This window comes from Protopterus annectens, chromosome 1.part2, assembly GCF_019279795.1.
Source record: "Protopterus annectens isolate FY-2018-M chromosome 1.part2, PAN1.0, whole genome shotgun sequence".
NCBI classification, from domain to species: domain Eukaryota; kingdom Metazoa; phylum Chordata; order Ceratodontiformes; family Protopteridae; genus Protopterus; species Protopterus annectens.
In genome coordinates this window covers 1,135,971,081-1,135,987,345 of record NC_056727.1, presented here as the reverse complement: position 1 = coordinate 1,135,987,345, position 16,265 = coordinate 1,135,971,081, and the positions used below count along the sequence as shown (strand labels likewise).

General features: G+C 37.1%; 1 protein-coding gene across 2 annotated transcripts in view; it reads left to right on the top strand.

The window, feature by feature from the left end:
• LOC122792261 (CD2-associated protein-like) overlaps positions 1-16,265 on the top strand; it is a 1,538,751-nt gene that overhangs the window by 867,555 nt on the left and 654,931 nt on the right. For both annotated transcript variants that reach the window (XM_044060012.1, XM_044060011.1), the window contains exon 4: positions 7,114-7,229. In XM_044060012.1, the coding sequence (XP_043915947.1) occupies positions 7,114-7,229 (116 nt within the window). The remainder of the gene's footprint in view (positions 1-7,113; positions 7,230-16,265) is intronic.

The following is a 16,265-nucleotide window of genomic DNA, read 5'->3' as shown; positions in this document are numbered from 1 at the left end:
CCAAATAAAGAAATCCTACCCCCTGGCTACAATCTTTTCTGCCAAGACAGACCGATTAAAAAAGGTGGTGGGGTAGCTATCCTTTACTCAGAACATTTCTCAGTCCATCCCGTACCCTACTCCCCCAGTTTTCACCCTGCTGAGATTTTCATAGTCAACTGTAACCTAAATAAGCACAAAAAATAGCCATTGCTGCGATATATATATATACCTCCTGGCAATAATATCCTTATACTCAAATACTTCCTTGCCCGGATCTCTCAAACCATCTCCTATGAAACTATTATTCTACAGGATGTTAACATCGACTGGAACACTCTGACCTCTAACTGCCCCACTGCCTCCATTAACCTATACAGCTTCTATCTACTCCTCCCCTCCCCTACTCGCTCTAATCATCAATCCAAATCTAGCTCCACTCTTGACTGGATACTTACCTCTCACCACAACCACTATCATAACCCCACCATTCTCCCTGGCACTCTAAGTGATCATCACCCAACCTCCATCCGTCTCCTGTCTCAAACTCCTAAACCTCACAAATATAAGGACTGTCAAAAATCTATCTAATTTTAACCCTGATCTATTTAACCAAATACTCCCATCTATAAATTGGTCTTTTCTATTCATCTTACCACTGGAAGAAGCCATTCTTAAATTCAGTATCATCTTCCTTAACACCCTCAATTCTCTGGCCCCTATCAGAAAGATTCAGGTTAAATCCAGTTATGCTCCCTGGATAAGCAAAGAAACTCTCTCTATCATGCAAAAGAGAGAGATGCATGGAAAATCTGGAATAAACTCAAACCCGCCTCTAGTCTCCAAAACTATAACGAATTACAAAACTATGCAAAAAAAATGTCACCCTTGACAAAAATCCTTTTTATCTTGACCCACAAAAAGTCCCCACTCAAACTTCCAAAAATTCTGGAGTACTGTCAACAAACCCTTACACCCAGGGAACCCAGCCCCACCTAACCCATCCCTAACAGCTCTCCACTAGAAACTGCCTTCTGAACCCCTTCTTCATTAACTGCATACAAAACCTAATGAAACCTAACACAGATACCTGCCTTGATGTTCCTCACCCCTCCCCCACAAAACTCCTTTCTCTGTCAAGCCTGTCCCCATTTCCATCATCAGATCTCTACTCTACAAACTAAAACCCTGCTCCTTCTCGGTTGAAAACCTACCTCCTCTATACCTTAAACTTTCTGCCCCTTCTATCCGGTTTCCATACTTATCTCTAAGTCAGTTCAGGAAAATTCTGTCCCTAATATCTGGAAAAAGTCCTATATTATACCCTTACATAAAGGAGGTAACTGCAGTGACCCTTCCAATTTCAGGCCTGTCGCTACTCTATCCCTTCCTTCTAAGATTCTAGAAATGTGTGTACACAAGCAGCTCATCTCATACCTCATTCAGGAGAATCTCTTCACCCCAACGCAACACGGCTTCCAACCACATCATAGCACAACTACAGCATTACTATCCTTCACTCACTCTAGCGCTACATCTCTTAATAATAACAAACTAGTATCATGCCTTTTCCTTGACCTCTCTAAAGCTTTTGACACTGTGTCCCACAACCTCCTTCTCTCCAGGCTTTCCTCCTTCAGTCTCTACCTCTACTCTATCCTGGTTCTCTTCATCAAATAGAGCTTAATAGGTCAAATGGCTCGCAGCAACCTCACCTTTACACCCTGTCCAAACTGGTGTGCCCCAAGGCTCCATCCTGGGCCCATTACTATTTAACATCTTTACTAATAATCTCTATCAATCCTGCCCCCACTCCACACTTATACAATACGCCAGTGACTTCACCCTAATCACTACTTCTGACAGTCTACCCCACCTACTCTCTCTCACTCAGGACACCCGCCACTCAGTTGAAAGACGGCTCACAACTAACCAACTGCTACTTAACCCCAATAAAACAAAACATCTACTCTTTTTCTTCAAATCCCTCCAACACTTCAAAGCCTCTTTCTTGGTCTCTTCTCTAAACAACACTACTACTAAGGCTGAATGTTACACTAAACTTGTCGGAGTTTTTATAGATGATGAACTTAAATTTGACATCCACATCAGTAACTGCATCAAGAAGATGCACCAAAAACTAGAACTGCTCTATGGAAATAAAATAAATTCTTAACACAAAAATCCAAATTGTCTCTAGCTTAAGTCAACCTATTACCTACACTTATCAACACTGCCCCTATCTTCACTAACCTCCAAAAAAATTTGTCAACCAAACTCAAACTTGCCTACAACAAAAATGCTAGATTCGCCACAAATCTCAACTATAGCTCACATCACTGCTCTCCTTACAAAAACTCCACTGGTTAGAGCTCTATAATCAGCTCCTTTGGCCTCAGCTCCTTCTGACTCATACTATCCTCCATCAACCCACAGTCTGTCCATCTCTAGCAACACTCATCTCTCCTTACATCCCCAACCAGGAACGTCGTAGCTCTGACCAACACCTTCAAATCACAAAACCAAAAAAATCTATAGGAAAAATGCTATATACCAACTCAGTTAGCTCCTCTTGGAACCAACATCCTCTCCATGTCAGAACAATTCAAAACGCTTGCAACTTTAAACTCGCTTATAAAGGAACATCTGATTAACTCCTGGAACTGTCCCTGTAATAATCCTACTTGAACTCTGCCTTACCCCCCCTCCTTTCTACCACTATGTCTTTACAGATAGGGTTGCCACCTTTTTAAATGACCAAATTGGGGCATTTGTGGTACAAAAGTCAGATTTTGCAGGGTGAAACATATCCATGGCCAGTGCCAAGGACAGAACTTCACTTTTTTGCCTAAATAAAAGCTTATTCTTGTAACATTTTAGTTACTTATTCTGTTTCTTATAACATTTAGGTGTTTCAGATACAGAATAACTGTTTTATGCAACTATTACATCACATATAGGAAATAATTTTGTGCTAAAATCTCAGGACGTTTGCCAGTTTTTCAATTTTTCTGCAGGACACAACTGCCCAAAGAGGGACTGTGCCTCGCAAAGTGGGACAGGTGGTAACCCTATTTACAGATACTCACTCTAACCTGTATTCTAGATTTTCCTGCTCTTTGACTTTTTCCTTCCACTACACTCCTATCTTCATTTTACCTCTTCCTGCTATCTCTCCCTCCGCATACACTCTATACCTCTTCTTTTTCTTTTCTCTCCTTCCTGGCAACCATATCCATCAATACACTTACACTTAAGTTAGCAAATTACCCAACCTAATGATTATTCTCATGCTGAATCTGAGTTTGTATGGCTCATAACAGCTTATATATATATATGTTTAATTATTTTTCTCTTCATACATTGTGTAAAATTAATCTATTTTTCTTTATGATTGTTTGATTAAATACTTAATTTGACTTTATTAAAAAAAATAACTGCTGTAATGGAGCTTTTCTCCTCGGGTCTCTGCTGAAAAAGGACATCTGCCCAGCCAGGCCAACCCAGTTAACAAATGGCAAACAAATAAATAAATAAATAAAGCACTGTAATGCCCTAACAATACTTTCAGGTTTACTATCATTTGTTCGAATGACATTTTGTCTGCAGTAGTGTTGCCGAACATCAGAATGTCGTTCGCAAAATGACAAGTGCATTGGATAGTCAAACATACTTATGCAAATGCAGTAGTGCATTCAGATAAGTGTGTTCAACTATATGCACGAGATAATGGTACAGTGGATCGGAATTGGAAATTCATCCATATCCTCACTGTAGTGCGATCTTGGAGTTGGAATGTATTAGTAGCAGGGGGTGCAGTGGGGCTTGCTCTCCTGCAAAAATGTGATATGTCATATAGGAGTTTGATTTACATCAGCTCCTATACGGCTATCACGTCACATTTTTGGCGACAATGTTGACTCAAATGTGTCAATCATTTGGGGCAACAGTGTGTATGCTTGAAATGTTTGGTTTTGGTTTTCATTATTTTGAATGGCAAATGTTTTGCCATTCGAACTAACGATATTAAATCATTCTTTCATGGCCAGAAGTCCAAAACCAACTACTACTTCCACAACTCCACATCACACACTCTCTACTAGTTAATCCCTCCCTCTGCTCTGCTCTCTGTAACCTAATCTCTCCCTATACCCTCAAACGATGTCTCCGCAGTACAAACCAACATCTCCTGGAAGTCTATAAGCCCACAAAGCATATTGGCAAATTTCTGTATAGTCATTCTGTTGCCTGCTCCTGGAATAAACTTCCTGCAGACCTTAGATCCATCACAAACAGTCTCAGTTTAAAAAAAAAACACTAAAAGATTACATGCTTAACACATGGACCTGCCCTACTCCCACCTAAACTATCCTCCCCTTCCTTCTACTTTATCTCTGTTCATACAATGTTATATTAACAACACCCACTTGTCAAAGGCTATAAATAAACCATTTTCTCTCAGCATTTATATATATATATATATATATATATATATATATATATATATATATATACTTAACTGATTGATTATTTGCCAGTGTGGTAATTGTAATCTTACTCTCTGTGTGAATGCTACTGTTTTACATCTTGCATTAAGTCTTGATTTGCTTTTGCATTTCCATTATTTGTTAAGGTCTGCATCTGTATTTGTACTTGTGTAAGTATTATATATTTTATATGTCCAGGGCTTTTCTCCTCGGGTCTCTGCTGAAAAAGGCTTCTTGCCCAGTCAGACCGACCCGGTTAACAAATGTCAAATAAATAAATTGTGACCCATCAGTCATAGACACTTTAACCAGAGTGAAAGCTGGAGATAGGATATATGTTTTTTGTCACACCTCCGTCCCTGGTGCATAAGTACATAGTCACACAATGCTCCCTTGCACTGTGCTTTGCATCTGCCTGTCCAATAATTTCAGGCTCTGGCTTCAAGTGTTATCCCTCTGATATGCACTGGGAAACAAACACCACAGTGTTGAACTGCTGTCTTGCTCAGTCATAAAGCAGGAGTGTTAGTTTCTGAATTCTCATTTGCTTGTCTCCCTGCCAACCCTAAAGTGCCCAAGCTGCTAACTGAACCAGGATCACTGGTGAAGAAGGCAGACTTCATCCTTCCACTGGCAGACAAGTACCACTTCAGACACCACAGGGTTGTAATATACTACTCATGAGGAAGCTAAAGACCGTAATTTCACCACACAACTTCAAAAATATTCCATCAAGATGGTCTAATGGAAAGTGACCAATACCAAGAGAAAAGAAATTAACAATTATTTAAAAAATAAGGTGTTTCCATAGGTATTTATGCTATTCCACTTAATGAACCACTGAGTGTGTTGTATGTTTGTTGGAGTACCATGCGTGGTCACAACCCACAGACATACCACATGAATTTGTTAGCTTAATGATATTAACCCCTGTTAATACCTTAAGGATAGGGTGGAATCCAGTTATATTTCATTGCAGTGCTGTAATATTATACCATAATCATTATATATTATGCACATAATGTAAGCAGTTTCCTGTTGTAGGTGGCTTACTCATTGACAAATACTTCTTTAACAGTTATTTATTTTTCCATCTTTAGCTATTATTCTGACATCTGCTTCTTTGAATCATTTGGTTTATTATAAACTGTTTATATAGAAATATTGTTGCACTCACTAAGTGCTGAAAGCTAATCCTTTGTTATATTTTTATTAAGAGTTTGGTTCATTTGTGTTTTATAGTCTGATGTATGTATTATTTCCTTGTACTAAATGTCAGTACCAATCCAGGAAAATGGAGAAAAAAACAGAGGAGAGACTGAGAAAGAGAGAGAAAAGTTGATATATGAATAAGTATATGTGTACTTGTACAGATATATTTGTGTGTGCATTTTATTTGAAAGGGCAATTTTTATGAACATTATCATATAAGTTTCAAATAGGACTGTAGAGTAAAAGAAAAACACAATAAAAACATAAATATGTCTGACAGTATGGTTTGTCTTTGCCTAAGTAACAATTTTTTGGTTATTTTCCTCATCTTCACTAGGATTAAAACAAAGGGTGATATTCATAGTCCTGAGATTTACGCTTGGTAGAAGTTATTCCCAAACTGCACCATAATGCCTAAATGCTAATTCAATAATTGTTGGTTATCCATATTGAATATGTAAATGCAAAACACCCACTTGCATTAAATGCATAAATTAGGTGAAGTGATCCTCAAGTATGTGCGAAGTACTACGTGAAACCATTGTTTAATTATGAAAGTTTTCAGGAATTATGAATGAACACTGCTATGTACATGCACATTTGAAGTATTTAGGACATGCAGTATGTAGTGCAGCTTTTATTATTAACTTTTAAAAATTATAAAAGGTTTTTACATGTTTTATATAGGGGTAACCTTATGTGGATACCCTGCTGGTTTCTTTAAAGAGAGAAAAGTGGAAGATATGAAAGACTGAAAAAGGGGAGACATAACAAATAGGGAAACACAGAAGGAACATATCTAGAGAGTTGCTCTGCAGGAGCTTGGAGAGAAGGTGTACTATATTGGCAGGATATATATCCCCAGTTTTCCAGTTTTTTTAATGTAAGAGGGTAGTTTGGGTGGGACGTAGGTTAGAGGGTGTAGGGGCGAGGATTAGAGAAGGTGTGAGGTGAAGAGGCATTGAGCTCAGAAGACATACCTAGTCCAAAGGACTTCAAATGTTATGGGTAATATGGGGACAGTAAAATATGAAGAGAAAATTAGATGCATATACTCTGGTGGTCAGAGTTCTTTTGCTTCCCAACTCCAAGAAATATTTCTTTCTCTGCCTATTCTATGATAAGGTTATATTTAGAAGGACTATGGTTTATCTGTATGATTAGTACCTGTTTTAGCTATAAGTCTAAATGCAAAGATCTCAAGGAATTCTGCAGTTATTATACTGCATAGTCAAAAGTGTTAACGTGCAAAGTTATGATGTGAAAGGAATAAAAGATCACGGGCATATACAGATGTTATTGCTAAGTGAGATATTTTCAGAGTAAAACAATGGGAATGAAATTGTTTATCTTTTACTTGAAGGTAAGCATTGTATCTGCTTTTCTGCCTGATTTAAAAACACAGACACTGACCTGTTTTTTTTTCTATTTTCAGCCAGCTTGGTCAAAAAGAAGAAGCAGCGATGGTGTGAAGCACAGTTTCTTTATACACCTACAAAGGGCGATGAACTAGAAATAAAAGTTGGAGACATTATTGAAGTCTTGCAAGAGGTATATGCATTTATCTTAAAGACATGCCAACTGTTATTTCTGTTGGCAATCAAAGCTCATCATTAAATGTACTTTGACCTAATCAGACTGTACACATTGGTGCAATAGTATTTGTTTTGTTCCATATATGTTTCAGAAAGAAAGAAGGTATTGTTTTCCACATTTGCAATTAATTTAGACTTTAATTTTGTTATATATGCAATGTCAGACATATGGAAAACTGCTCTGCTCTGGTTAAACCCCTTCCCAAACAGCCTCAGCCAGCAAATACCTCCCACTTCTGCCATATCTCCACCCTCCCTACACTTGGGAAAATACTTGAAAACCTAATCCACAATCAACTGTCTACTTACATTCAACATCACCACCTCCTCCCTCTTAAACAGCATGGCTTCTGGGCTGGTTTGAGCACAATGACAGCACTGTGGTCACTTATAGATGAGCTCCTTCTCAACATGGATAAAAGAAACCTTTCAGGAGCTCTCTTCATTGATCTTACCAAAGTTTTTGATCTAATTGACACTTCCTATTCCTTCAGTCCCTACAAGAAATTGGACTTAGCCCCATTTCTGTCACTTGAGTCTAACATTTCTTAACAAATAGGTATTTCAGAGTCAAATTAGGTCCATCCTTATCGCCATCAGCACCCCTTACCAGAGGAGTCCCCCAGGTATCCATACCCACCTCCCTTTTCTTTTCAATCTTTATTAACAAGCTGCCCTCTGATCTCCCTAAACTTCCAATTATTATTTATGCAGATGACATGGTTATTCTTACATCCAGTCCCTCACATTCAGCTGTTCAAACCTAGTTTCATTCTCACCTTCACTGCCTTAATTCTTGGCTGAACAAAATAAGCTACTCCTAAACTCATCTAAAACAAGAAGTATGATAACTGGAACCTCAAAAAAAATTGAAAAAAGACACTTAAAAATCTCAGCATCACAGATCACGTTGGATTCCCAATAGAAACAACCACATCTTTTAACTACTTAGGTTTATGGCTAGATCAGTCGCTTAACTTCCAAAGCCACATTGTAAACAATAGGAAAAAAAGATCAGTTCTGTTTTATTCTGGTCTTGGAAAATATCTGCCTTTCTCTGTGGGCCAGCTAGTGCTGCAATATGCAAAGGAGTGCTCCTTGTTCAACTTGAATACAGGCTCTTAAAAACATTATCTACTCTACAGTCCATTGAAAACAAAATCTGCTGATTCATTTCCAATTCCTTCCCTCGGGAACACCACTGCATCACCTTCTCCGAGCCCAAATTGCTACCAGTTTCCTATGGAGTTGAGCTACTCCTGGAGTCTCTTGTTTTCAAACTACTTCAACCAGTTGCCTTTCAACCTCTTGCAGTCAAACTCCATAATTAAACCACCACCTACAACCCCTGGAACCTCTCCCAATTAACTCATTCACTCCAGACACCCCAAACTAAACTGCACTGTTCCAACCATTTCTTCTCCATTCTTGCACTCAAGCTGTGACCATCCCTCCTCCTTCACCTTAAAGAAGTCTCCTCTTTTCTTACCTTCTGAGCCTAACTCAAGACACACCTTCATCAAAAATGTGACTGCAAGTGCTTTTCCACTGGATACATAACCTAACTTCTTTCTCACCTGAATCACTTATACTTTGATCCTCTATTTTCAGCTGCTGCTTCCCTCTCATATTTACTACTAAAATTAATTCACATTTGGTTTTCTACTCTGCTAATGTTATTTACATATTTTATCAATTGTCTATGGGATTATCTACCTTCTGCAATTACTCTGTATTTGTGAATGTGTTCTATTTTCTTTTTTTTTTAATCTCTTCACCTGGCTTGTGCCTACAAATGGTCTATAGTGATCAGTGTACTGACCTAGTAAACAAACTAAAAACTAAACTAAACTATACTAAATATATATTTGTTGAAGATTATCATCTAAAGATTATCATCTAACATACACATCATTAAAACAGACTGGATTCCAGTCTTCAGCATAACTTTTAGATACAGCTGCTGAAAATCCTTATCATGGATTTTGCTTAGATCCAAAATGGAGTTTAGATTGCTTTTTCATATACAGCATGGTTGATCGTTTTTTTTTTTCGGCAAAAAATGATTTACATCCATATTGCTTTGAATAAAATTTCACATTCTGTGAATGTGTTATTAATTGTAATGCCATATGTTCACATTATTGTTGTACCACACACACACACATTGGGTGTAAGACAGAGAATTAATCCTGGACAAGACACTATTCTAGCTTAAGTGCAAACACACAAACAGACAGACACAGACACAAACACATGAATGCATACACACACATGAATGCACACACACACACACACACACACACACACACACACACACACACACACACACACATACATAAATATGTAGGTGTTTTTGAAATGGTTGATCGTGTGTTAGATCATCAGATACTTAGCATGTGGTTGATTATGCAATTGATCAGCAAGTGTATGAAATCTCACAGTTACCAGGGTTGGGAAATTTGCCCTTACTCCGTGTTTGTGTGATCTTGGGGTTAGTATATATAATTAACAGGGGGTTTGGGGACACGTAGGGGGGGGTGGCTTGCCTTTTGTATTTGTAAAAACTAAAAGTTTGCTTGTGCCAAGGCAGAATTTTCAGCAGAACTTTGAATTCTTCTTATTTTATGGAGTTTGTGTGTGTGTGTGTGTGTGTGTGTGTGTGTGTGTGTGTGTGTGTGTGTGTGTGTGTGTGTGTGTGTGTGTGTGTAAGAGAAAGCAGAAATGCAGCACCATTTTGTTGAAATGCAACAGTAATTTTATATAGATAGCTACCACCACTTCCAACAAAGCACTCTAAAAAATGGAGCTTCTTCAGTGAATAGAGATATGCTTAAATACTAAGACGTTAGGAAGGAATACAGTTAAACCATTAAAAGAGACAATTTTATGCACCAAAAAAAAGCTATAAAGCTATATATACTTAACTTGATCAAATACCATTTATATCAATGTGCATAATGTCGAAACAAATTGATCGATATTATGCATGTCGACAAGCTACTATACATAAACTCGGAAATAATCGTGGTGCATTTCTAACTCCATGATTGCACAATCCCTGGGGAATATGGCATATTCCCCTACCTGGGGATTGTCAATCTTGCACAGCTGTTAACCATCTATTTAGTCAACCAAATTGTGTCGATTAGACAGATGTTAACCAGAGTACTATTCGACAATGTTTCCAGGACAGCTTTATATATATATATATATATATATATATATATATATATATATATAGATCTAGCATGTTTGCTCGACTGAGCAAACGTCCGAATCCATAAAACCCGAGCACACTTTAATGAAAGCGCTTTTATCGAAAAAGCGCTTTCGTTAAAGCATGTGACAAAATAAAAAAAAAACACATTTACATTTTTGCAAGGGGGCTTCGCACCCCTGCACCCCCCCATCTGGGGGGCTGTGCACCCCACACCCCCTACTTTAATATTCTCCCTCTGAGACTGCACTACAGTGGGGAAAAGGGAAATTTCACTTACCCACACTGTAGTACAGCCTCGGCAACAGTCATACTTACACGAAAGTGCTTCTTCGGTGAATAGCACTTTTGCGTAAGTGTGCCCGGCCGTTTGGATTTCAGTCATTTGCTCAGTTGAGCAAACGTCCTAAATTTATATATATATATATATATATATATATATATATATATATATATATATATATACAAACACACACAGACACACACACACACACACACACACACACACACACACACACACACACACACACACACACACCCTATACTAGGTGATGTGAATGTCAATTGTTTGACATAAACTTTAACTCTCCGACATCTAGCATAAACTTATTTGGTTTCACACTACCTATTAATAGCTCCACATATTATAGCAAGACATCAAATTCCCTATTAGACTGGATCCTAGTTTCAGACCCTAACAAATACATCACCTCAGGTACAATGTGTGACTGTCTCAGTGATCATCTCATAATATGTATAACCAGATGTTTCACACATTCACTTAAACAGCATGTTTATAAAACAACGCACAACCTTTCCAAATTTAACCCAGAAATGTTCATTACTAACCTATCATCAACTAATTGGAACTTCCAAAAAATCATCCCTTACATGATGCTGTAAACTAATTCAATATAACTTGCCTGAATTTCCAAAATAGTCTTTCAGCTCCTAGAAGGAAGTGACTAAAAACAAATAAAACAAATAATAAGAAGAACATCATCTCAATTGCACATGTAAATCTTCATTTAAAAGCACAGAACAATAGAACACATTATTCTTCATCTGTGTATTCCTTTATTCTGCAGCACCGATTTTATAGACATTTTATCATTAATTCCCTTCCCCCAAGTGGCTCTCATTCTGATGATCCACTCTAATTCCACTTTCTCAGTCTGATTCCTTATGCCCTCCCTTTTTTTTACTAAAAACCACTTCCACTACCATAAATCTAAAACTGTGTGTATGATCAAACATAGCCACATGCTTAGCTAGTGCATTAAAGTCTGTATTTCTTGAAATATCGTACAAATGTTCCCTCATGCACTCCTTCAACATACGGATGGACTTCCCTATGTAGAAGGAACTGCATTTTACACAGTGCACTAAATAGACTATATTCATGCTGCTGCAATCTGCAGTAATGGAATACACCGATGAAGTATAATGTGTTCTATTGTTCTGTGCTTTTAAGTGAAGATTTACATGTGTAATTGAGATGATGTTCTTATTGGCTGTTTTTATTTTAAATATGTGCAAACTAGATTGTTTGATTGAGTGATGAAGAGGCTGTTTAGGCTGCAAAAATGCTCACCATTAAATGAAAGTATTTTTATCTTGTTACTGGCTGTGGTTTGGTTTATCCTTTTCATTTTTATTTGTATTGTTCTTAAAATGTTTTGTAATGCTTAGGAACTTTTCTCCCCATGCCTCTGCTTAAAATGGGCTCATACCCAGTTGGACATTCCTGGTAATCAAATGTCAATAAATAAATATAGATATGTATATATGTATATATTTAGAGGGAGAGAGAGAGAGAGAGAGAGAGAGATAATAATGTATAGATAGCCACTTGTCAGTGTAAACCTTGGTTGTAGATAATTTTCACTGATAAAGTGACAGCCCAACCCCGTGAGCAAAAATGGGAAAAGGGGTGTAGATGGATGGATAGAGAGATAAATGGATCATAGCCCTCCGCAATTCCTTCATCTGAGCTAAATAATGCAAAAATATCAAATAAAAATATAAATTCATTATCCATTGCGGAAAGTGTACAAATTAGTTACTATTGTCATCTGGTGGGTAATAGGTGAGCTATATAATTTCAAACACTTTTAGCTTATATGTGATAAAACAATTTTATAAAACATCATTCAAATTAATTAATAATCCACTTTTTTCCATAATAGAAAGCCAGTGTTTTTTGCCAGTTTAATTAAGGGAGACTAAAATCACCTAATCAACACCAGTAAAACTAAATATATTTCCAGGGTGTTCTTGTTTGCGTCTAAACAATTCACTACATTCTACACCTGAAATCACTCAAATGCAGTAAAAGTCCATTGTTTAAAATGGCAAGACAATCCCCCCCCACATAAAATGAATCACAAACACATAACACAAGGTACATAATGCAGTCAGTACTGCATGATATAAGCTCTCTAATCTCAAAGATTTTATATGTACTTCTTAATTGTGAATATTTTTGTTTTCACCGCAAGAGTGCAAACAATACAGCTGCTACACAGAAAACTACTCATGGGGTACTTACCCAAGTATTTTTGATTGAACTTGTAGTTATAAGTATGTTCTTGATCACATAATTGTTGACTGATAATTGTTTCCCTGGTATCAAATAACAACAGTTGAGATTTGCCACCACATTTGGTAGCAATGTTTATAAAGTTAAAGGGATATATGAGAATTTTGGCAGATCAGTATTAAAAACCAAAATTTTAACATAGTTGCACCTGCCAAATGTGTTTACACCTGTAGAAAAGGGAAAATATTGGCCAACAATTAGCTGGTAATAAAAATCCTGCATTTGACCTGTAGGCTTAAACAATGAAACCACCAATTGCAAAGAGAATTAGACTAGTAAATGGACAACAGTAGTGTCACTAAAGCTGCCAACAAAGCTTTTTCTCTTTTCTGTTATGAGCTATATGCAAAGAGGGTGAAAACCATGATGGAATGTCACCATTAAATGTCTTCCTTTTTAGAATCTATCTCTTTAGATAGTTAGAACAGCAGAATTTAATCTAATGAAGGTGAATATTTCACAGGTTTAAATAGAAAGGGATGTAAAGAAATCCTCAAAAGGGAAAGTGGCAGACCAATATGGTCTGACTACCAGGCTTTATCTCTTGAAGCAGGCCATCCTGCCTACTTTAAGAGACTCCTAGAGAAATATAGAAAAGTGGTCTCCTGCTACATTCTTCCAGTGGTCCTGCCCTACTAGTGTTTCTAAAGCCAGGAAGAATCCTTCCCATGGCCAGAACTGTTGGTAAGTTTCCCTACTAGACTAAGATATAAAATATATGTGAGGATAATGAACAGTAGACTAAACAAAGTACTACTAAGGTCATTATTGCCTGAGCAGAAGGGGTTCATGGGGGACAGAAGCAGTGCAGACCATGTCAGAGCTTTAATTACATTGCTGCATTCTCAGCAGTTAGAGCTGAATGGTGTGGTATCACTTTTTATAGTCTTTGAAAAATGTTTAGCTCTGTCTGTTTGAAGTATTGTGGAATGTTTTACATAAAGTGCATTTCTCTTCAGAGTAATCTGGGCTCTTTACTACAATCATATGACTAGATTTTTAACCAATCATTTTTTTTCCCTCAGGCAATTTTGAATTGCATGGTGCACAAGACAGGGTTTGTCGCAAGCATTGTTTTTGCTTGACATAGAGCCGCTGATGTGCTATGTTAAACTCTGTCATGCTATGACTGGATTGTACTGCTGAGGTATTGATGTTAAAACTGTATTTGCTGAATGCTGATTGTCTTTTTTTTTCACGTGATCCAAAGAAGGATTTGATTAGTTATAAGTAAATGATGGGTGATTTTGCATAATGGTCATGGCTCCAACTTATCTCTTTGAAAAGAGAGGTGTTTTACATTCAGTTAACAAATCAGCCAAGGCGTTTCAAGGAAGACAGGGATATTTACTTTGCATGCTGTTGCTAGCTCCCTTGGATATTTGATTATTTGGTTGCATTTGAACTCTGCAGTGATGTTGGAGGTTTATCTTTATCCCTTATGGGAGAGGTAGTATGTGTGGGTATTTATGTGGTGGAGGTTAAGGTTTTTGATAATGGGCTGTGTTGTACTCATGCCCTTGGCCCTTTATGTTTTAAACATGTTCTGACCACAACATCTGGTTACTTTGTCAGTTAAGATTGCAAAACCAACCCAGATGTTCTGTTGACATAACCAAGGACAGTCTAGGTTTCCCGAGGAAGTTTGTTTTCTGTGCAAAAGCTGGAGGGTTTGGGATGCCCAGAGTTCAAGCAACATGCTTCAGTTTTTGCTTTATCAACCTCAAAGAAATGGATCCATTGAATCCTACTGTCTGGTAAAAGCTGGAGGCATCTATCTTCAGAGGTAATATTTCCTGGTGCAAAATATTAATTTCAAAATTTTGTAAATGCATACATATTAAAAGGAATATAATATCTGGCACCTGTGTGATAACTATTAATATCACTGAAGATGTCAATGGCACAGAAATGCAGACATTGTGTACATTTAGTATCCTTAAGAAAGAAAATCAGGGAGTCTAGATCTAATTTTAAAAATGCATATATTTGTTTTGTGGTGGACTAATGTAACTGTTTGGGAAAGTTTAGATAGAATAAAAATGCCCAATATTTGGTGGTATACATATAGGAGCACTGAGCTAAAGATATGTGTGAATGTAACTGAAGGAAGTTATATTAGTAAAGGGATGAATCAAGAATGATTTACACAACTGCATTACATTTACTGAGTATATAAACATTAAAAAGGAAAGATGTATACACTGAAAGTTTGTTTTAATACTGATGGACTTTTGAATGTATGAAGTAAAAATAAAGGAATATGAAACCTGGCTGACTTGCTGTCTTTTTTAATGGGTGGTCTATGTGAAATGGTTCATGATAGCAGCAACATGATGGACTAGCAAGTCAAGTGTTTTGGAATGACTCAAGAGTAAATGCTATGCTAGTGCTGCATTCTACACTGTCCCTTGATGAGAACTATCTGCAGTAATTATTGGGTCCAGAGCTAGACCATACATATCTAGAGGATATATGATGTAAGTGTTCTTGAGTGAAGTAGTTAAGTATAAAGGGATACTACAATGGGAAGAAAGGAAGTGTTTGAAACAATTTACAGTTTAAAGGCAATAGGTTGGGCCTTCTTGCCTGTTGCTCATAGAAGGCTATGATGAGTTTGGACAGAAGCACCTGCTATATATAAGCATTATAATATGATGAGTTTTACTAGTTGTTACTAGTTAGAGAACAGAGTATCTAGATTTATGTTCAAATTGCATTCATGATTCTGGCTTTGCAGGACTAATGTGTATTTATGTGAATCGAGTTAGAATACTTTACTATATTTACTGTTTGTGTGAAACAAAGCTCTAATACATTGATGTGGCCATTATTTGTTTTACTACAGTGAGATATCTGAGGACCGTCTCTGGATGACAATGCCTGACCTGCTATTGTCATCAAGTTAAACAGTAATTTATCTAGCTTTACAGAACTCCTGTGTATTTCTATATATCATGTTGGAATACTTTCCTGAAAAATTTTGTAATCACAATCAAACATTTGAGGTATGTTCACTCAACACACTGGTTGCGAATCACAATCAATGGATAAGGAAATCATCCATGGATATAAAAGTTACTTACCCCTGCTGTTATTTGATTAGTTAAACATTCATTGATCTGACTTAGCAGGAGCTGTGTCAATATATTTTAGTTGCTGAAATCAGC